Here is a 24,371-nt window from a genome sequence, read left to right on the forward strand (position 1 = left end):
AAACATATGCAAGCATCTTATAACATAAGATAAGGAAGGCAGCAAAAACCTTAAAAGATACAAGTGAAGTAGAAGTGGGTTGGGTAGCTACAGAGCAATAGGAAGGTTCAAGTGACAATAAGTAGAGGAGAGGGAAGAGTCCTGATGAGCTGAAGATGCTCTAATGGCTTTGGCAGCTAATGAAGACAGAGACTATTGAGCTGGAATCCAAGTCTTGCTTTTTTAAAAAAATGTTTTTAAAATGTGTCAACTAAAGGTCAACATTGATGATAAGGTGAAACTGCACTTTTTTTAAAGTTCTGAAGCAATATTGTTTCAAGAAAAGTTTAAGACACCAAGCACTTTTCACAAAAAAGTTCTGGAGCATTTTTGCCCTTTAACTTTTTTAATCATTTTTTAGTTTACCCAAGTGAATAGTTACTACTTTACTATCCATGACCTATTAACTCAGAAAACATGCACAAGCATCCTATAACAAAAGATAAGGAACGTAGCAAAAACATTAGAAAATACAAGTAAAGTAGAAGTAGGTTGGGCAATCAAAGGAGCAATAGGGAGGTTCAAGTGACGATAAGTAAAGGAGAGGGAAGAGTCCTAACGAGCTGAAGATGCTCTAATGGCTTTGGTAGCTAGTGAAGACGAAGACGATTGAGCCAGAATCCAAATCTTTTTAAAATGTGTCAACTAAAGGTTAACATTGATGACAAGGTAAAATTACACTTTTTTTCAAAGTTCTAAGTGTTCTGAAAAAAGTTTAAGATACCAAGCACTTTTTACGAAAAAGTTTTAGAATATTTTTACCCTTTTATTTTAAAAATTACCTAATATCCTATATTTTAGACCGAATATGACTTTTATAAGTTTTGTATAAATGCATTATGATCTAGAGGGGGAGTATACAAATATATTCAAAGACATCTGTTTTGAGACAAATCACGTTATAGTGTCTTTTGCAATAAAACTTTAAACGGTTAGCTCAAAAAAACAAAACATGTTACTTGTGGCAGCTTATTACCCGCCTAGTCTTTAATGCCTTTTAATTGTCCCTAAATACCTCTTTCAATCCTAAATAATATAAAGTGTTGATAGGTTCTGTTTGATTACTAAAAAGAAACGTAATGTACTGAAAAGATAAAAGTAAAAAATAAGATAATTAAAAGAGATATGTGAGTATATTTATAAAGAATTAGGATAACTTAATTTATAAAGTTGGAAATCATAATTCATAAAATTTTTAAAAGGTGTGATAATTTTTATATTTAAAATATTTATTGATGAGTTTTATTATATTTATTAAGAGAAAAAGGTAATTGAGTTAATTTTTGCTTTATTTTTTGAAATCATTCCATTTCATTTCAATGTTGACAAATAACAACCATAAAAATAAATGTCACGGACAATCGTAGATCATGGACTGTTCTTTGAGAAGATGCGCGGGCAAACTATATTCTTCTTGTGACAATGGATGGACAATCTTGTGGTTATGTTATTTGAGAAATCTTGATTCTTGAGCAGGGATAATCCTTTGAAGGTACTTTTAATTGTCTCAATGGGATTAAGATAGGTTAGTTAGCTTATTAAGATTATTTTAAAATTGAAGAAGTTTTAATATCTACCCTATAACTCATGCCATCCATTTAAAAATACACACATAAATGACATAAAATTTGGAAATATAGAAGAAAGGCAATTATAGAATTAAACACCTTAAAAAACGGATGCAAGGTGGCTTATATTTAGAACAACAAAATCATTATTAAATGTGAATCGTATAAGAGATCAGATGAAGTATGAAAGTCATTTTAGACGATGATATAAAATTCATGGTATATTACTGAAAATGCAGAAAATCGAGCGGATCCACTCTTCAATTTAACGCAGGTTGTTTTAGTCTTTTAGAAAGATATTGTCATTTTTGAAGGGGGGAAAACGGTTAAGATTGTTAACTAATTTTTACTTCTCACCTTGCTTCATATAGTTTAGTTAAAAGGATCTCGAGCTGCCTAGATTCCTTTTAATAAAAACAAGCATAATTTTAACTTGTTGCATTAATGACAAGAATATTTTTAGGTTAAGTTTTTTAATTTTAAATATAATTATTAAGATTAATAAATATTTCTAAATGGACATTTAATAGTGGAGAAAAATAATTTAAGATTGACTGTGAAACTGAGAAGAAAAGTAGAATAGACGTGGGGAATGCTGGGCATGGGGCACTGCGCGGACATGATCACGTGACGCGTGGAAGGATTAACGGAGGGCAATGATTGTAGTTTATGATAGGATTCCATAAATAAGAAGAGTCAAGAGTGTGTCCGTGCAATCTGATTGGTGGCCAAATCAAAGAGAGAAACACCATGGGTGATACGTCAGTACTCCTCGTTCTATTTATAAATTATTTTTATTAATTTTATTTACATCAATAGAATAAACATATAAAGAATAAAAATAAGTAAAATTTTAAATATAATTTTTAAATAATAAATAAATAATATAATATTATTTTTTATTTTTTTGTTTCTCTTACTGATTAAAAATAATTTGAAAATTTTAATTTAAAATAAAATAATTTTATCAACTAATTATTTATAAAATGAATTAAATTATGTTTATACAAGGTAATTACTATAAAGGAGGAGTACACAGTAATGGATGGCAAGGTGGAAGAAGGTGATCATGTCGTGCGTGGGGCAAACGGATGTGAATGAAATTTAAAAAAAAAAGCTGAGCTCCACAGGACACCAAAAAGCAATGATGACAGGATGTTGCGTTTTCGACTTCTGATTGGTCCGTTGCGTACGTCCTTGTACGGACCGATGTTGATGTCTTTTTAACTTCTCCCTCTCTCTCTTCCTCCTTTCTTTTCCTCCCTCATGACCCGCCTCATTCTTCACCCTCTTGCATTCAACTCACAATTTTCTAGTTTCTCTTTTTCTAAATATTCAAGTAGTTGTTGGGGTTTTTTTTTTTTGTCTTTTGAGAGATAGCTAATATCTAATCTGGCTGTTGAAAAAGTTTAAGACGAGAGAGGAGTCTTGAGAGAAATCAAGGATTTCACGTCCTTGACCGAATCACCGAACCAAAATAAGGAGCAGTGATTGTTATCTCTTCTTCTTCTAAAAACAATTTGGGTTGGCGTATCATTTTCGTGAAGTTTTGAAGCAAAAGCTTTTGTGGGCTGACAGTAATTGAGTAAACTGGGGATTTACCAAAACAAGAAAAGAAAGAGGTTTGAAAACGCATTACTATTTATATGATTGGTTTCTTATTATGGTGGGGGCATGGATGCCTTCCGATGCAAGGTGGAATTGCAATGTATCAATATGGAAAGTTGATTCCGTGGCTACCTTTCCTCCTCTAAATCATATATATCACTGATTTACATGTTTGGAATCTAAGTAATGCAATATATATAAAATTTTTTATTATTACACTTATCATATATTATATTATAAATTTTACAGTTTAGTTCGGTTGATTTTGACAATATTATGTACATTTATGGGAAAAAAGAGAAAACAAGGAATCAATTAGTCAATATTAGTCAATGCACTCATAAAGTTCCACCATTGCTTTGCTTTTGTCATCTTCTCTCTCTCTCTCTAGCCATTCCCTTTCTGGGTTCTCTGCGCTCCATTGGGGGGCCTCCTGCCTCCATCCCTTGTCCCTTCTTTCCTTTTCTGTGCACCCCACTATTTATTCTCTCCTCCTTCCTTCCCCTGAGCATTTCTGGGTTCTTATTTGCTAATTTTATGTAATTCTCTGATTCCTTTTCTCGGCCATACATCCATACCCGCTTTTAATTTTCTTAACTAGCTGTGTCTTGAAATTGGAACTATTGCTTTTTCTCCTCGTTAGGTATTTATCGTCAAAGCCCGTTTCTGTACCTGGATTTTTGCTTCCTTTGATCCCTTCTCTGAAAGGGACTGGCAGATTTTATGGATTACTTGCTTTTGCTAGCTGGTTTTGAAAAATTTGGGTCTCTCCTTGGCTTGACTTCCGATTTTTTTTTTTTTTCCTGTCATTTCCACCCCTCAAGTTCATATTGGGTTTTCCATTGATATCGATGAAAAGTACTAATCTGATGCATTTTCCTTTCTACTTTTAGCTTCCTGGAGTTTCGAGTTCTAGGCTGAGAAGGGCTCGGATCTGCTGAAATTCACTACTTCCTCTCTAGAGATTTCTGGGTGAGGAGTATTTTATTGTTTTTTCTGACCATTGTAAGCTAACAAGTTCCTGTATATTTCTAAACATTTCCGTTGGATTCATTTGTGAATATTTTCTCTGGCTAAGGATTCAATAGAGAGAAGGGGGGGTAGAGATGGTACGAGGGAAGACTCAGATGAGGCGTATAGAGAACGCCACAAGCAGGCAGGTGACCTTCTCAAAGCGCCGTAATGGGCTCCTCAAGAAGGCCTTTGAACTCTCAGTGCTTTGTGATGCTGAGGTTGCTCTCATCATCTTCTCTCCCAGAGGCAAGCTTTGTGAATTTGCTAGCTCCAGGTACGACCGTGACTTTCCATGGATTCACCATTAAGTCTCCGTTTTAGTTTTCTACACACACACACACACACACACACACACCATGTTTATTATGATATCTCAACTTGTTTGGTAGTTGCATCTGCATCTTCTCTTTGTGCCTTTTCGCCGTTAAGAGTTCATGAGTGGCTCAGATTTTCTTCTTGCCCATAAAACAGATCTGGAAACTGTGCTATTACTCCGAGAAAATAGTTATTCCATTCATGTCACTTGGCCATGATAAACTAAGAAGCGATTCACTACTAGGGAAATTATGAATTTTACGTGACATTCAATACTTCCTGAATTGAATGAGTGTTTAGCTACTTAGCCCAGACCTTGCATAACTTGTGGGCTTATATTTAAATATTTAAAATATTGATGGGTAACCATAAACAAACAATCAAAAGTAATTTTAGAATTCCTTTTCCCCCATACATTGCATGTCTAAATACATCTTTGTCAAATTATGTTCTAGGGCCAAAGAAACTAGAATGTTCATCAGACAGGTGACACTGAAAGAATTCTAATTTTTTGTGTACTTGAGATTGTGATTTTCCCCAAGAGGTGAACCATAAATAGGTGAGGATATCTTTATTATAAATATGGTCATTCCTAACTAGGATCCTGTACCTCTTTAATATAACACAGGAAAAGATAAATTTGAAGATAGAAATCGTACCATCGATTCTTTTTATGAATGTACCACTCGCCGACATAATTAAATAGATAGGATTCTATGCAACAGCTTCCGACGCCGGATCATATGCCTTGATCGTCTTATAAATTAAATTTTTTTTTGGGCCTGGGAAAATAGTCTTCCAAACTCTATTTTTTTTAATATACATTTTATACGACCAATGATGTGAGTAAGCTTTGTCCGACAAATATTTGTGCCCAAAGACAACAAAAGTAATGTTCCATGAAATGGTGTGCAATGTCACTACTGCAGTTCTTAATTTTTAATCAAACTAAAGGACACATAAACCTTTTGCCAAAACTGTTTGCGTGTTTCTTTGTTATGAACCGGAAAACTTGTACTGATTTGTTTTCTGTCAAGTTGAGGTCTCTATACTATTTAAAATTTGAATTCTGGGGTGTATTGTAGTTAACCCACTTCTAACTTTGATTTCTTTGAATGTTTCTTTGGAAGGTACCTACCTCTAATGTTCTTGTCTTTTTCATTCTATTCCTTGCTGGGGGTGCATATGACCATTTTTATTACCACATGATATTGCAAGTTCTTGTAATTACTGTACAGTACCACTTCTGAATAAAAGCTCCTAATGTAATGGTCCATGTTTGTCTTTCTAGGTCATATGATAACAGCTTGACAATTCAATGTTTACTCGCTTTAATCTTCCCAATTCTGACAAAGAATTTGACTAGTTTTATTTCATCTAGTTCATAGTTACTCTTATTAATGAGTTCAGAGTAAACTCAGTATTACCTTTTGATTGTAATCTAATTACAACTTCCATATATGTAATTTTAATTAAAATAAAAGTCTATGAATTAAAGGTAAATAGTTTTAATTAAAGGTAATTTGAAGCTCTGTTAAAAAAATAGAGTAACAGTTGAAAGAAGAAATTATCTGAGTTCATGGCCTTTTGAGTTCGTAGATTCTCAATTTCAATGCTTAACAATGTATTTATAATATTTAATTCGTGCGATTCATGCATAACATATTAATTAAACAACTATTAATATGATGAAATGTTAATGAATCTCATGCTGTCATTATATATATCCATTGTATAGTTCATAATATAAGTAAGATATATATGTGGTCGTCAATAATATGATAATGAGGTCAGAAAAAGCATTTGTCTATTAAAAATTCTCATAGCAAATGCACTAAGAAACCACTGGCCTAAAAACACACACACACGCGCACACACACTAAAACGCTCATGAATTTCTAAGTCATTTGTCATGCTGTTGATACTGAATCTAGTTGTTGACTTGGTCCGTGGCCCTTCTGGTAATCATAACTGGAGTTTGTGTATGCTCAATTTGAAACTCCCCCCCGGGGTAGGGGGCGCCTATGAGGGATGAATTTAATGTAGAGTTCTCTAACTGACAAACCAATCGAACTTGTTTATTTAGTATCAGGGTTTATTTCTGAATTTTACCCGAGTCATTGAAACAAAATATGAACTCATACTAGAACCACGTACTTATTGAAGGTCTTTTTTTTAAAAAAAAAAAACAGAATCCACAATTACAGAAGGCAGTAGCAGTGCAAAGCATCCAACTTTTATAATATACATTGAGGATATTGATATTGATGACTATGATTATAGATGTACGAATAAAAAACTAAGATCACGTTACATTGATGATATTGATATTGTTGAAATGCTTATTAGTTTAGTCCTACCCCAAAAGAATGACATATTTGTTGTCATACACGTTCCCACAAGTTTATAGTTTTAATTGTATGACTAGCGTTTGTTGGAATGCATATCAGTTTAGTCCTACTCCAAAAGAATGGCATGTTTGTTGGAATGTAGATGTTGCTTGTTTAGGTTTTAAATAATAAGTCACTAGTGGCCTTGGAATGCATTAAAGTTGACGCCAATTATAATTTATATTTATATTTCTACTTATTCTATATATGCATTACTACCATTTACTCCGTCTGTTAAAAAAAATTCTTCCTTTGTTTTAAATTATAAGATATTTTTTAAATAAAATTATACATACTAATAGAGCTTGTTAAATACACTTTACAATTTTATCTTTTAAAAATAAAAATATAAAACTTTGAAAAATACCTTTCATTTAATACTTGATTTATGAAAAAAATATTGAAGAGAGAGAATATAATTGGAATGGTAATGTTGGAAAAAACATCATTAATGAAATTTTTTTTTATTAAAATATTTTATATTTTCGGATGCCGAATTTTTTTTAAAAGTATCTCATAATTTGAGATGGGGGTAGTAGAAGGTATTTTTTCTCTAGGTAAGATATTAAAAAATATAAAGTATTTTGAGTTTTTTAAAGTACAATTAATGAGGTTCTTTTCCCAAAAATACCCTTAATTAGGGGTGTAATTAATAAGATTTTTTATTTGAGATATCCTATTAAATAGGGATAAATATGAAAAGAGTGTGTAATTTTAAAGATAATTAACTAATTAAGAGCGTGATTTGATTAAAAATACTCTTTAATATTGAACGGTGGGTGTAATTTTATTGCCGGTCTCTTGTGCATTGTATGGAGTCTAAGAAATGATTTCTTGTTTACGTTTCATGCGTAGTGTGACTTGTCAGAGTTTGTGTGTTATGTGTAAAACTGTAAATGACCATAAAAGCTTTGAAGTTGTACATAATACTGTGGATAACAAATAAAAAATCTTTAACATTTTTAATTTTTATTCATCACCCCGTATTTATATACGTTGAGATGTATAAAGGTACAAATACATAGAGAACACTGACGGGGAAATAATGACATTATTGCATGAGTTAATTCATGGCATTCCACAACATTGAAGTGATTGTAGACTAGGTCATTCTTTCCCTAAACTCTCGAATTTCTCACACATGGTTTACTTTCTCTCACTTTTGATCTACTATTAATTAATGCAGTAGATATTATGTCATAAGCAGAAATTTTAACACCTGCTAACATGAAATTAAATTTATTATAGTTGTGTCACTAGATACAAGCAATTCAACATGTGTATATACAAATATTAAAATGGGGAAATGATAAAGAAGTCTCTCTGAAATAGAAAAATGATAATTTGGTCCCACAAAATGTGGTAATGCCTTCTAAGTCTAGGGGATCTAATTGTCATCAAAGTTTTTGATGAAATGACAAAAATACCCCTTAATTTAAAAAGTGAAGAAAAATTATGAGAGAAAGTTGTGAGTACTTGAATCACTTTAATCATTTATTGAATGAAAAAGTTGTGAATGAACTTTGTTGCATTTTGCTGAATGAAAAAAACTCTTGAGAAAAAGTTGTGAATGCTTGAACCACTTTAGTAATTTATTAAACTAGAGTTATGAATTTCAGAACCAAAGTTTTAAATGAAAAAAATGCACTTTGTTGATTAAAGAAAAATTGTGAGAGATAGTTATGAACGCTTGAACTACTTTACTCATTTGCTGAAATAGAGTTGTAAATTTTAGAATTAAAGTTGTGAATGAAAAAAACTTTGCTGTATTCTTTAAAATTAAGGAATATTTTTGTCATTTCATCAAAACTTTGATGTCAATTAGATCTCTTGGGATTTAAAAGGCATTATCATATTTTGTGGAATCAAATTGTTATTTTCCTATTTCGAGGGGATTTATTTGTCATTCTCCCTATTAAAAATGATTTGAAAATTGTCAAATTTTATTTCCAAGAAAATACAGCTTTCAAAGCTCAGCTGTAATGTAATTGATGAGAATTCAAATAAATCAGACTCAAATCCCATGCGTTGCATAGGTGATAAATAATTTGGATGAAATCAATAATTTCAATGAAAACAAAAAGAATGAATTGTTTGGCTTTGCTTTTTGATTATTTGAAGAAATTACTTTGAGTAGCTTTTAAAAATAATTTGATGTATTAGATTAAAGAGAATGATTTTAAAATTTCCATTTATACGTCAAAATTTCAATTTGACAATATTCATTTGATATTGAATACAAGTGCATGATAATCTTTTTATGCATGACATCGTTTCTAAATTTAGATTTCTATCTCTATTTCTATTTCATTTCTGAATAATAATAAATTATTATCAGAGAAGAAAATTATCATGTAATATTTATATTCCTTAGCTATAAAGACAAAAACATTAATAGCCACAACTTCCATTCCGTTGTAGAATTGCTAATCTCGGGAAATGTTCCATGGATCAAAATTACTTCTAAGTTACTTTATTGTTCTCTTTTACATGACATTTAACATCTTATTCCTTTCAATTTTTGTCTTCTATTAAGGGTAACAGTTGAATTTCCATTGCATGATAGAAAACGATCAGTACTTTCCCATAAAATTCAATTAACATATATCACAATTAATCATGAAAGAAATATTTTACATTTTTTTATTTGTTGAAATCAGATGCTAATGCAGGTTCATTATATGCTAATGAATCTATTCTGTTACAGTACACGAGGATAGAGAAAAAATATTTAAATAAAATGAAAATTTTAAATAATATACATTACTGGGTTTCAATACATACTGGGTTTCACTTCTTACAGGTAATCAGAATTCTCCTTGTTCGGATATTTTTGGTGACCTTTATGCATTGCAATTAAAAGCAGAATAGGAATAGAGCTGTTGAAAATGAAGTAACTGGTTGATGATCACTTGGCTGTTGTTAAAAGTCAGGACTGATAAAGATGAATAACAATTTAATATGGTTATAAAAGCTCAAACCTGTAATGAATCGAATAATTTAGTAGCAACGAATCCTCATTCTGAACATATAACCAAAACCAGACTGAAAGATACTGTCGGATTGAGAGCATTGTCCTACCAGAAAAATGGTGTACTTGATGGCTTATACTATGATGGAATTTTTGACAGAATCCTACCGAAAATCAAGCTCATACAGATGGAAAATTAAGGTTTACATAACCCAGCATTAGAATATCATACTTCTAACATGTAGCCTCACAGGGGTCATAACATTCATCCACACCCTCCCAGCCTGAAAAATGGTACCGGACGACTTAGCTGCATGTTTGGAAAGGATAAGAGGATCTAATTGTGTGGTTGAGTTGGGTGGAATGAACTCGATATCGAAAGTTTGAATCTTATGAATGGAATGAAAAAACTAAATTGAAGAGTTTCTTCTATTTGAGCCTGATGATTCTTGAATTTGGATTAGTTATATAAACAAAGTGAAGGGTCAAAGGAAAGAAGACTGTTAGGGAATACATGACAATTGGGTGTGGAAATGGTGTTGTCAACTGTCAAGAAGTTAAACCCCCCAAAAATGCTGAGAAAAATAGAACTTCGACAAGTGGTATTTCTGAACCATACAGACATCATTCCTAAAAGAGAACATTTGGAAAACGCTAGTCAATGGGCTTTGTCACTTGTATCATATCTCCAGCAATTCTTCCCATTTCAAGCTTTATACGCTTGATTTATATTGTTTGTCTCACATGTTTGTGGGCAGATATGGCATGTGCATGCCTTTTTTCTTCTTGTTTCTTTCTGTCTTTCTTTCTTTCTTTTTTTGTGGCATTTTATTGTATATAACTGTGTTTAGGCCATCCCTTTTATAGGCTTTTGAGTAGCTAATCGTTGTGATATTTGATTTAATGCAACAGTTTGCACGAGACGATTGAACGCTACCGAAAGCATACCAGGGATAGTCAAACAGCCAACAGATCTAGTGAACAAAATATGCAGGTAATCATTCATCATGCTATTACAAGTTAATTCAAGAATGTTCTAAACGTGAATTTATATCTTCTCTATTATTTCAAAGATATTTATATGTATATTCAAAATCAAATATCTATATAATTATACCTCCTTGTATCACTGGAAATAAACCATATGAATAATGACGGTACATGACTGGAAATTCTCAAAAGCCAGATTTTGACCTATTAAAATATTATATCTTCTCTACGATATATTTGTGCATTATACATGAGCAACTAACATGCATCAGTTTTTGATGCACTTACAGTGAGAAATTTTTCTGTATTGGTAGATTGGAGTTGCATGTGAATATCATAATAACAAACTAGAACATTAGGTGTTGTGAAAAGCTTTTGCTCCAATTTCTCTGATGATGCTACATTTCGTTGTAGCCGAAACTCTTTGCTTTCATGCTTTGGACACTCCCACTGAATTCCATCTTCATTTCTCTCTAGCAATGTATCAACAAGTCAATAAATGGTTGGTCATGTTTGTATACTGACTTTGTGAAATTTATGCAAGTTGAAATGAAAGAAAATTGATTTGTGTATTTTGAGACTCTTTCATTTACGCTTATGTAGTGTTTAGATTGATGGATTTGGATTGTAGATTTGAAAACTTGTATTTCAAATCTCACATTTGAAATCCATTTATTTAAAATCCTTTGTTTAATTAGTTTAAAAAAATTCAAATGAAGATGAGGGATGAGTTGAGATTCAAAATGAGCATAAAAAATTAGAAATGGTGAGTTTATTTTTATTTTTAATTGACAAGAAATGAGAAAATATACGAACGTTATAGAAGTATCAATAATAAAAATGAGAAGAGAATGAAATATTTGGTGTGATTAGAATTTTGAATGACTAAGGTGTAAAGGGAATTTGAAATTATAAAGGAATTGTAATTTGAAATGGATTAGGATTTGAATAAAATTCAATTTTATAAATTTTTGTGTATCCAAATGAGAGATTTGGTTTAAATCTAAATTCAAATTCAAATTCCCATTAATCCAAACACATTATTATTGTTTTTTTCCCTTATATTTATGATCGTCATGGGCCGGAATTTGGAATCTTGAGCAATGCGTGCTTACTGCACACTTTATACATAGACTGGTAAAGTCTGATTTGTATGATGAGATCACATCATTATATTTCTTATATTTTTATTTTATCCTTCTCTTAAAATGAATAGATAGAGGACTGTAATTATTTTACATTTTTTGTAATTAGAAAATTTAAATCTAAGTTGAATAAAAAATAATAAGATATGCACCACATGCGCATCTACATCGGGTCTTAGGTTCGAGCCAATTCTGATATAATTCTATTTGAGTCTAACTAGTAAAATATAATTAAATAAAAAACATTATTGAGAAAATAAAATATCAGAAATGGTTGTTTGTCGATGAAACAAACTTGATGACTAAATTATTTAAAATTGTAAAATAATTAGCTGTCCGGACATAATTATGTGGAGTATTTAAAAAAAAAAAACTCAAATTAATCTCTCCTAAAAGTGCCTGATCAAGCGAAACGCAGGATTAATTTGTTTGGATTCCATCAGTTTTCTCTTTCAGCCACTTGTAGATCATTTTCATGCATCTAAGGACTGATGCCTGAAAAATCTGTTGTGTGTGACAGCATTTGAAGCAAGAAGCAGCAAGCATGCTGAAGAAAATCGAGTTTCTTGAACTTTCAAAACGGTTAAAGACCTAATTTTAGATTTCTGTGTATCTTGACATATTTCTTTAAAAATTCAAATATAGAATATCACTAACTATAAAAAAACATTTTACTGCATTTGTAATTTCAAATATCTCTCAGGAAACTCTTGGGGGAAGGTTTAGGGTCATGCTCCATACAAGAGTTAAACCAGATAGAACAACAGTTGGAGAAGAGTGTGAGCACCATTCGAGCAAGAAAGGTTCCAATACTAAACTATATATTATTGTTCTTTAATTTCCAAGTTAATAATAAGTATAAAGTATGAATTCATTCTCAACTTGGGACTTCTCAGAATCAGGTTTACAACGAACAAATCGAGCAGCTAAAAGCAAAGGTAAGCTTTCCATATACACATACATGTATATGATATATAGACCAGGAGGTTAAGAAAGTTAATACCGTTTTCTTCTCTTGATTTTGCTCATACGTGATATGAGAGGACAACGTTTAGATGATGTTCTGAATTGTTCGCTGTCAAATGTACGTTTTGTTACAAAATTATGATACGTAAACAAGATCTTTATATAATTTTATTTTATGTCGTTGGGTTGGAAGAAAATATATGTTAGCATATTCTTATTCAAGAGATTGATAAAGAAAACCTAAAATTAATTACTGCATTCAAGCTTTTTTCCTCTACAAAATTGCAGAAGAAAAAAAACTATGGAATTTGAAATCTTCACATTTTGTACTTGATTTCGTCCATATCAACCAGAATTCATGACACTTACCGAGAAAAGATAGGTTCTTGTTCTTTTTTCACGAGTTCTGGTCATTGAAACCATGTTCTGAATTTCTTTCAGGGAAAAGTCCTCGAAGCTGAAAATGCAAGGCTTTCTGAGCAGGTGAAGTCACATAACATCAGAATATTTCTTTTTTTTGAATAGTATTCAAAAAAAGAGGAGAAATTTATGATTAGAAGTTTCCGATAGCAAACTTAAGAAGTTGATCTTGATCGCCTGGAAATTTTTGGGTTTGTCTGGAAATTATGAGGAGAGTGAATTAAGTGCAGACAGTGGGAGAGTTCTCACTTTATCGTTTGAAAGATCAGGGAAAAAAGTGGTGAGAAGTTTATAACCTGTTCCTCATTGTTTAGAAGTTACAAGGTAACCATTGGAGTGGAGTGAGTGTTAATTTCTAATATTACCTTTATGGAATAAGATTAATATGAAGAATATTGGATATTAGAAAGGGTACAACACTTTTTGATTTGGCAGATGGGTGTTCTAATTTCTCAGGATCTGAGAAGTTTCCTTATAAATCAATTGAAATTAACATTATATCATCATCCCTTCATTATTCAAGACACATGATGAATAAATACTTAGGAACCGGTTTAAGAAACCAATAAAGCTGCTCAAAGCTGGTACAATGGACCCTAAGATCCACTTTGGTTGATTTTATTTATTTGCTTTGCCTCCCAAGACTCAATTAATATATGTTCCAAACGAGTTCTGTGAGAGCAGAATTCCCCTTTACCCCACTCTATTACTTATTTACCATCTAAAAAATGGTTCTAGATTTTGTTCCCACCCAATCTTTTCAAGCATGTCTTAAAAGGCCTATATGTTATTGGGAGGGAAATCGGATCCTCTAGCACACAAGCCATTACTACCAAAAGTCTCATATATCTCACTAAGTATCTCACTAAGTGAAATCAGTTATATTCTTAGCATGATCCCATTATACTATATTGACAATGAACTTTTTTATATTAATTTATTGACAGATAAATCTTGTTTGTTAACTTCCTTGAGTGTCATTCTTAGCTATACCTGTCCTTATAGGGCTAAAGGCTACATGTTCAATCCTCTTCACAAGCACCTCCATTAATATCTTTGCACATGTCTGAATCATTTTAAATGATTTTTTACCATTGTCTCGTCAATGGATTCCGAGCTCACTTTTCCTCATATACAATTATTGTAAACCTTATCTTTTTCTTGAAAGATTATAAATTCATCTCAACATCTTTATTTTTGCTATTGTAATTGTTTGCTCTTGAAGTTCCTTTAACACCCAAGATTTACTACTGTATAATATCATTAGTTTTATAGTAGTTCAATAAAACTTCTCTTTATGCTTGGTAAGTACTTTGTGATTACAAATAACTTTTAATGCTTTTCTCCATTTCAACCACCAATCTTGTATCCTATGAATAATATTCCTATTGATTTCACTACCATTTTGCATTATTGATCTTAGATAACCTGAACTTTGCCACTTGCATTATGGTTTGATCTCCAACTTTCTACATTCAAACCATTTCCAACTTGCTTTTGTTAAACTTACCTTGCATATATCCCATCTTACTTCTACTCAAGTAGAAACCTATTAATTCCAAAGTCCATCTCCAAAACTCAAGTTGAGTTAACCTTGTTTTCTTGACTTTGTAATTAGGACTATATCATTTGCAAATAACATACACTTGAGATTCTCTCTTGAAGGTGCTGATCAAGTAATTAAGGACTTAGGGATGATCCATGATGTAGACCAATGTTTATAGAAAAATCCTTTGTCTCGCCCGATATTCTCACAAGAATGAATTGCTCTTTGGTGATAAATCTCTAGCATCTGGATTTTGAGTCGAGTTGGACCTTATTTGGGGGAAAATTTCTCAATGTTTTTTTTCTTTTTTTTCATTGAACTTGAGATTTTGCTTAATTCAATTCAATTGATGTAATATACACTTTCTTCTGTGTTTTTAATTTCCCCGCTTAACAATAATTATCTCTTTTTTATGCTTTTTGTAGCAGAAGCATGTGAGTTATTTATAATCACATTCTCGTTTCCTGCCTGTACCTAGTAATCTAAATATCGAAATTGAAACTGCATTGATATTCCTTTGCAGTGCGGTATACAGCCACAGCAAGCAGCAAACGGTGAGCAGCAGAGAGAAAGCCAACCCAATACAGAAAGCAGTCCAAGTTCAGAGGTGGAGACTGAGTTATTCATTGGATTACCAGAAACTAGAGCAAGACGAAGCATTCTGCCTCCGCTACCTCCAAGGTCTAGTTGAACATTTTTATAACTCTACCTCTGCAAATATTTTGAAGGAAAAAAAAAAAATAAGGGTAAGCCCCACCTGTTTTTCAGCATTGTACATCAGAAATGTCTACCCTAAAGGCTCTCTCTCTCTCTCTCAGTAGGATAAATAATAATAGTGATGGTGACTATGCAAGGGACATTGCCATTTTGTTTCGTAGCATTGCTCACGCTTTGTGATCTTCAGTAACTCGCATATTGTATATTTGTACTACTTTCCCTTGATGTTTTAGAATCCAAGAACTTGCACCGGCTGTATATCGAGTTATGGATTGGTAAATAACATTTTTTGGATTTTTTTGGGTGTGGTCTATTTGCTCAGTCTGATAGTTTAAGCGGGATTATATAGTTTTGCTGTTTTTTTTTTTTGGGAGGGGGGGTGTTTCGAGGCTTACTGTACGTACAAAAGGGCATGCAGTGAATGCCTTACATAAACTACTGAGCCTACAAGTTTTGACAATATTTTAGGGTCTCCAAGTGTTGCTTAGTGTGATAGTATAGGCAAGACTGGAATTATTAATTTTTGTCTGGGTTATTCTTTATATCAAGTGCATGCCGTATCAGTATATCTGTATTTACACCAAGTGCTCGTTCGGATAAGAGCTTCAGGCCCAAGTAATCTCGTTTAAGATCCAAAAAGGATCGTGAAGTCTGAAAAAACATCATTTGGGTAATTTGACAGAATCACGATCAGATCAATATTCAATTTGACAGTCTCCTCTGCAGGAGCCTCCCACTTACCGAGCCTTGGAACTTCTTCTGTAAACACCCTTCTGAACTTCTTGCTCGCATTTTCCTTTGTCCTCCAAAATTCACTCACCTTCACCTTCACAAGCCTCACCACAGTCAACATTTACTTTTTCACCGTTAGAAAACCTAAATGCGTTCTGTTGTTTATCCACAAAACATCAGTTCTGCCGTGTCCACCTCTGATTCAATTGGACACAGTAGATCTCTTGCACAATTCCTTTTGTCTAACTTATCTCTGACAGCTGTAGCACCATCAACGAGTTCCACAAAAAAGGCTCTATTTTAGGTGTAATGGACACCTTCCCATATACTTTCACAATTGCTGGGGGATCTTTCAAGAGATTCTCGCCTCTTTCCTTCCTAGCCATCACATAGCAAGATTTCAAGAGTTCTATGGTGCGATGGAGAAAATTAAAGTGAAGCTTCGTCATGATGTTATCAAACCTCCTAGGTGGATAAGGCTTAATCGTTTTGTTTCTTCTCTCATTTGGTTTTGCCTTTGAATTTGTTCGTTCATCATTAAAGAGAAAAATGATAGCGGTCTTGTTATCTATGTGAACTTTTAAGGGTGAAATTTCAAAAAAACAAGAGAAAAGAAAAGGATGAGATCATTATATGGGGATGTGAATTGTTTACTTCACTCACTGACTTTTTCTGTATCATGCTTTTACCTAGAACTCCCTTCTTTTTATAAGCAATTTCTTGTTCAATTAATATGTGCTTTCTGAAGTTGGTTTTAATGTTGAAGAGATATTATTCTTCTCTTTATACAAACGAAGTTTGCTTTTATATTACATAGAAGAAATATAATTTATGACTATTCTTTTCTGTTTAGACTTTAAGTGAGAATGTGGTGTCTTATCATTGCCATTGCAACATTTTTTTGCCTTAGACAATAGTTTTATTTGCAACAGTTTTAAAAGTGTTGTTTAACGGGATCGTTTTTAAAAGTGTTGTCTAACGGGATCACTAGCAACATTTTTTGTATCTTGTTGTTCTCCTATTTTAAGTAACATAATTTTGGCAGCGTTTGAAAACTATTACTTAAAATAAATTGGACAACAGTTTTTAAGTGTTGTAATAAATTTTTTAAATAGGCAACACATAAATTGTTCTCATAAAGGATCTTTTATTGTAACATTTAAAAAATATTCTCTATTTTAACAGGCAATAAAAATATAAATGTTCTCTAGAGTTTTTTTTTTGGCAACATTTAAGAACTATTGCTTATTGTCTTTTTACACATAAAAATTTATTTTTATATGATTTTATTTATTCTCTTAATTTTTCAATTCATTATTTAGATAAATTTAAAAATTAATTTAAAAAATTATATATATATATATATATATATTGTATTCTAATATTCAAAATTCAAGTTAGATGAGTAATTGGAGTCACCTATTCCTTTATTAAATTTTGGCTATTTAATTATTTTACAATAATTTTTAAATGTTGTCTATTTTATGTGATAAGCAACATTTGAAAAGTGCTGTAATAGATTTCTTAAAAATTGTTGTCTATTCTTATAATTTTAGACAATAGTTTTACAAAAAATGTAGTCAAAAATTAAAAAAAAGGTTGCCTAAAGCAATTGGCAATGCTTGAATTGAAAACACTTAAAAACTGTTATTTATAACTTTAAGCAACACTCTGTCCAAAAAAAAAAAAAAAACTTTAGGCAATATTTTTCAATTGTTTTAAATGACAAAAATGTTGTAGTGTGCTTCTAACCATTTCTTGTCTCCCTAGTTTCTAAGTGGTCTGTTCTCATTCCTAAAGCGTTGCATCAAAGTTATTAAGTATAGATTTATGGGAGTGAAAGATGAGGTGTGGCCGTGAGTGAGAGGAATGGGAAATGATTAAATTTGGATTGGTGTGGGTGAGAGATTAGAGAGGTGAGATGGCGCAGAATGGAGAGATGAAGAGTTGAAGAATGGGCTGTGCGTGGCTGTGGAGAATTAAATTTGAGAGAAAGAAGATGATGGTGACGTGACAAATGCACTTGAAGAATGAAGTAAAAGATGGAGAAAATGACAAATTGTGCTCTTGGTGAATGGAGGAGAACCACGCTGGAGACGATGATTCTGGACGCTGAAGGGAAAAATACGAGACAGAGAGCTAGCTTCCAATTTTCTTCCCATGGCGGCGTAAATTGATGAGAGGAAGAGAGGATTTTGAGGCAAATGATCTCATGGCTAGAAAAGAGGGTGAAGAGTTTAAGAAAATTTTCAGTTATTGAATTCAAAAAAAGTCAATAAAAAAAAGATAAAAAAAAAGTGTAAACATTCTCTAATTTTTTTAATTAGAAATGACCACTATATTCTTAATGAATATTGATAATTTCTTCCTTATCTTTCAAAAGCCTTGATCATTGGATATATCTTGAAATTCAATAATTAATTTTCACCATTAAATTTTATTAATTGTGCTTTTATAATTTGAAAAGTCAACATAAATCTATTAATGTAGATTATGTTTAAAATAAATCCCATGTCTCATAAAATATTTTTAAATTAATTTTTTTAAGCAATTATAATTTTCCACACAGTGGCCAAAAATTCAACTAATGTATGATAATTCAAATTAAACTCAATTAATGATAGGCAAAATTAAACCATGTTACAAATAGGAAAAATTAAATATCCACAATTAAGCCCAAAATTCCTATAATTAATTTTAAAATATATTATTTTTTAAAATTAGCTAATAATCCAAATAATATCTAATAAACATAAATGAGCTCAAAATCATCATTAAAATGTATGAAAAAGGTGGGATAAAATATATTAAATACAAGATTAATCAAGTATCATAGTCAAATAATAAAAATATATATAATTAATTTCCAAAAAAATAAAAAGGATAAAAGTGTTTTCTTGCAATTTCCTAACAAAATCAAAACCTTTATCAAAAAACGTAAAGATAACAGTACTTCTGAGATAATTAATTAATAAATTTCAACATGGATCTATCATCAACATTAAAATGAGAAGTTGCCCTTAACATATCATAATCAATGTCCAAAAATGAGAAGTTGCTAGGATTCAATATCATGAACAATATAATTAAAAAAGGATCATTAGAAAGATGCCTTGGAACAATTAACAAAGAAAAGAAGCGTCATGAATAAGATCAATGGTGGTGGTAGAAATTAAGCTTTTGGCTTTTTGGTTGACAAGGATCTCCAGAACAAATTTTACTTAAACATTTTAGTAATTAAAGAAAATAGCGTGTAAACGTTAATTAGTTTTGAAAGACTTGTAATAACAAGCTACATACATACATATATATTGCTGTAATATAATTGTAAAGATATAGACTTTGGAACCGCGTTGTGTATCAAAGAAAAGTTTGATCATTAGGGTTAGGATTTTGGAAGTGTTTGATTAAAACCAGAATTTCAAAATATACAATTATATTTTTGCCATTATGTCCGGGTTTGTTTAATCCGAAATCAAGATGGAATTATTTAAAGATTTTTCTTTGGCAAGATGAAAATGTAAGATGGAAAGTAAATGTATTATTAACATATAAAAAAATTTTGTACAAAAATAAAAGTCAAAAATATCAAAATGTATATAAATCGGTTATATATATATATATATATCAAAAAAGTAATTTTTATTAAAAAAATTCTGATTGGACATATTTGAACTTATTACTTTTGAAATATATTGGAGGCTTATATCCCGGTGTTGGAAATCAATGAAAAAGGAGTTGCTATTGACGAATTGATCAGGGCGTGTGAGTGGCGAAGCCGCGTCATTGCTGAGGCACGTAGAGAGCTTGCTTCTTTTCAATGAAAATTTCAATATTCAAATAGGAGTTTTTACTTTTTAAGCCAAAAATACTTTAAATTTTTTTATTAAGAGTGTCTGATATTTTAAACTTTCATTTAAATAATTTTATGTTGAAACTTAAAAAAAAAGGACAATCTTGTTTTATTGTCAGGTTGACCGTTAGTTGATTGTATATTTAACTTTGCTGTTAACAGCCATGTGGCATTTAAAAAAAAAAAAATCACCCAATCATTCTTTTTTTCCATGTCTTCTTCCTAAATGAACTTACTCTTCTTCTTTAAGAATTAATGTTTACAAAGGTATGTGTTGAACAACAAGAACTGGGCTAAGATCAAAAGTGAGAAAAAATTTTCATTTTTCAAAAACTCAAAAGCCTGGGACTTTAGATACGAACCAAATTCAAAGGTTTTACAATCAAATCAAACACCCTTGCAATCAATTCAAATCCAAAAAACCCAGAAACTTGATCGAATATCCTGCTGCAGTAGTAGAAGTCAAAGCAACCCGGTCACCCACACAAACTTGATTGGAAGGTAATTAAAAGATTACACAATGAAAACCCAAAAACCACATGACCAGTGCAACTCAGAAAATTCGAAAAAACTCATCACCAGCGAAACAACATTCAAGAACAAGAATATGATATGACCACACGGAGACATTGATAGATCAGAAGTGACCCAAAAGAAATACTCGAATTTCTTGTGCAGTAAGCAAACAACCAATGAAACAAAGAATTCTCATTCAACCCATGCTTGCTCGACTTGCGCACGATTTATGATATGAGGACAATTGAATGACAGCTTATAATAATCTGAAATCCCATAGTGTATTATCTCACATAAAACAATGCCAATCAAAATAGCTTTAAAATTGAAAGGAAATTTAGTTCATAAAAGCCAGTAAGTCTTTTATAACTCCATTTGTTTTAGGACTCTTTGAACATGTAGAACGTCATCCTTAATTAATGAATTTAGAGTTTCTTTCATCTCCTACCTAACTCTAGATCTAGTCATTAATCCTCCAATGCCCTGTAATGGATTAAAGGTATTAAATATTATTTTGAATCGTCCCTTAACTCTTATCATTCCCTTCCTCTTGAAGAGGATTTATTTTTCTCGAATTACATGTATCAAATAAGAAGGTTTGGAATGTTGAATGTAGTTGACACATTTCTATAAGAGCTAGGAATGTCTATTTCATAAGCATTATCATTAATTCATTCCTGCACTTGAAAATGTCCATTGCCTTTTAGATGCAACTTTATCTTCCTTAGATTTGAAAATTTTTCAGGCCTAAGATGTACCCAAACCCAATGTTCAGGTTCAAAGATAATTTTCTTATGCCCTTTGCTAGCTTGTTTATCATATTGCTCATTGCTCCATTTAATTGAAACCTTCACCTTAAAAGGAGAATAAGGCTTAGAATATGCATTTAGGCTTAATTAAAGTAAGATTATAGCCCAATTTGCCTCCTCTAAGTGTATACTTGTATATTGGGCTCTTAATATAGTGATGTTGACTTTCAACACATATTGTTGCATCTTGAATATAAATATCTTTACTTGGACTTTCTTTTACTTGGATGACTTAACTTGAGATAACTGGATGACATAACATGGCATCTAGGACTTTGTTGCCATATATATTGTCATTTAGGACTTGATTGCCATACAGGATACCATCTTGAATGTCACCTAGAATTTCATCTTGGATACCAACTGGGTTGCTAAACAGGATCATATCATTCTCCTCATCTTGAAGAAAGTCATCCTTGACTCTTGAGGATCTTGAAATGATATGCTTACATATTGATTATCTACTTTCATTAATGCATCATCAAATCCTTGTAATGAGAATCAACATAACTAGAAAAAGAATAATTAATAATGTTAGTGGATAGAACATTCTCAACCTCTCCATCTTCTTTTTCAAATTTTGACTCCTTTTCTTTATTTTTCTCTCCCTCTTTTTCATTCTCTTATTTTTTCTCTCTCTAACTCATATGCATTCCCTTGAATATTTTCACTCAAGTCACTATCACTCATATGTTCTCTTTTCTCTTCATGTTTGATAAGATTTTCTTCAACCATAAATATGGTACTTGGAATAACAAGAGATTCATATACTCATTTATTTTTATGATTTTCAACATTAAATGTTTCTTTCTCCTTCATTGATTCAACTTCTAGCTCATTATTAAGAACAACAGTAGCTATGGATTCAATCTCCTTTAAATTGGAGCTAGTCTTTGAACTTATCTTTTTCTTAAGTTCTTGCTCTTTGTCTACCTAAGGTTGCACTTATAGGGAATAGATGGTAACTAAAGCTTCAATAATTGATACACCTTCACCATTATATTTGGACTTGGATTCCTCCTTGGCCTTAAGCATAGACTTAGCTTCTTCTTAGGCCTTAGAATCCTTTAGTTTGGAGATCGATTTTAAGTCCCTCCAATTAAAAATTGAAAGTTTTGATCGTTTCTCTTGAAACCTTTTCTCAATTATGATAGCCTTATGTGCGAGCTCTTCCTTATCTACAAAATTATAGATATCCATTTTGTCTCTGATTTCTAGCCTAGGCCCATTAATAATTCAGGTCTTGGAAGCTTCATCATCTTCATATACTCCGGCTTGCATGTTAAGTTAATCGAGCTCATGTACATACTCCTTCACAGTCATTAAACCTTGGCTAAACAATTGCAGCCTTCTTCTTAACTCCCTATAGCAGTAGTGAGGCATGTATTTGTTCCTTATGCACTTCTTAAGCTTTTTCCAAGACTTGGGAGGCCCTTTACCGATGATTTAGCTCTTCAGCAAGAAATCTTCCTACCATATTAATGCATAATCAAAAAATTTTCAGGTGGCTATTTTTACCTACTTTTTATTAGGCATGTTTTAGATCAAAATATTTCCTCCATTTTAAACTCCAAATCAAGATAGATATTTGGATTTAGATAACTCTTGAATCCACAAATTTAACCTTTTGGCCAAAAAGGTCAAATTTAGATTGAGATTTTCTCCTCCTGAAATAATCTTTTTCTTCACTATAACCATTATGTTCATCTCCCTGGGAAGCTTTTACTTCTCTAAGTTTGCTTTCAAGTTGAGTAAGATTCTCATACATAGTCTTAGCATAATCAATTTAGGTTGTTGGGAAGAGTATTCTCTTAAGCAGAAATACTCAGTTATGATGTACCTAAAGATTAGCGAGGTAAAAAATTTGGACCTCACACACTTGCTCGCATGTTCCACTCAATAGAATGTCACTTATGTTTATCACTATTGTGTAGTTAAACACTCTTCATTCAAATTTGATTTGAAAAAGTTCTAGGTGAGAAATAATGGTGTGATATAACAATTACTGTGAAATTGACATTACAAAGAAAGTGTAAAAATGAGATATGATAAGATACGTGAAATAAAATAAGATTAAATGGGATATGATATGATAAAATAAGATGAGAGAAATAAAAAAAATAAGATGAGATAGTAGAAGATATGGTAGTTAAGATATGACAAAATTCACCAAATTAGAAAAAAAAATATACGAACTCCCTTTCTATTAGATCGAATCTTTGCTCTCTTTCTCAATTTTTTTAACTTTTTTTTCCAATGAATTTTTCTTTTCAACTCTTTTTTTTTTTCAATTTCTTTGCACCTTTTTTTTGCACAATTTTTTTTCCTATAACGATGATGGCTTTTATCTTTGGAGCACACTGTCTTTTGTTTCAATTTGAATATATAAGGGAAAGAGATTTAAAAATCAGTAACAAATTGGATGAGTTTTTTTATTCTTTATAAAAGAATGGAAGGAAAAGATATAAAAAAAATGGATGAATGATATATGAAAGAAAGGATGAATGAATAAGAAAAATGAATATGATAAATAATGAAGAACATAATGAAAATGAATTATATATACAATGAAGGATGAACAAATAAGAAAGTGAATATGGTAAACAATGAATAACACAACGGAAGAACATGATGGAAGGACACAATCTGAAAAAGCAATCAAGGCTCTAAACACCAAATGATATGGGAGTAATTGAACGATAATTCACAACAATTCAAAATTTCACTGTGTTCATCTCATGGAAAACAACACTGATCAAAATAGCCTTAAGT

At 31.5% G+C, this 24,371-nt stretch overlaps 1 protein-coding gene across 6 annotated transcripts; it reads left to right on the forward strand.

The window, feature by feature from the left end:
• Positions 1–3,581: 3,581 nt before the first annotated feature.
• On the forward strand, positions 3,582–15,986 carry LOC129291623 (MADS-box protein SOC1). 6 transcript variants are annotated; one of them, XM_054929091.1, is made up of 9 exons: positions 3,582–3,858; positions 4,109–4,187; positions 4,304–4,503; positions 10,818–10,899; positions 12,561–12,622; positions 12,744–12,843; positions 12,937–12,978; positions 13,448–13,489; positions 15,496–15,986. In XM_054929091.1, exons 3-9 carry the CDS (start codon positions 4,322–4,324, stop codon positions 15,661–15,663), a joined length of 678 nt encoding a protein of 225 aa, XP_054785066.1. In that variant the 5' UTR covers positions 3,582–3,858; positions 4,109–4,187; positions 4,304–4,321; the 3' UTR covers positions 15,664–15,986. The 6 variants fall into 6 exon arrangements, with proteins under 6 accessions (XP_054785066.1, XP_054785064.1, XP_054785062.1 ...); XM_054929089.1 differs by having other exon boundaries at positions 3,583–3,858; positions 4,294–4,503; XM_054929087.1 differs by having other exon boundaries at positions 3,583–3,754; positions 4,294–4,503.
• The last annotated feature ends 8,385 nt before the right edge of the window (positions 15,987–24,371 follow it).

This window comes from Prosopis cineraria, unplaced genomic scaffold (genome assembly GCF_029017545.1).
Source record: "Prosopis cineraria cultivar Desert tree isolate PC_DT_omini unplaced genomic scaffold, ASM2901754v1 PC13, whole genome shotgun sequence".
NCBI lineage: Eukaryota > Viridiplantae > Streptophyta > Magnoliopsida > Fabales > Fabaceae > Prosopis > Prosopis cineraria.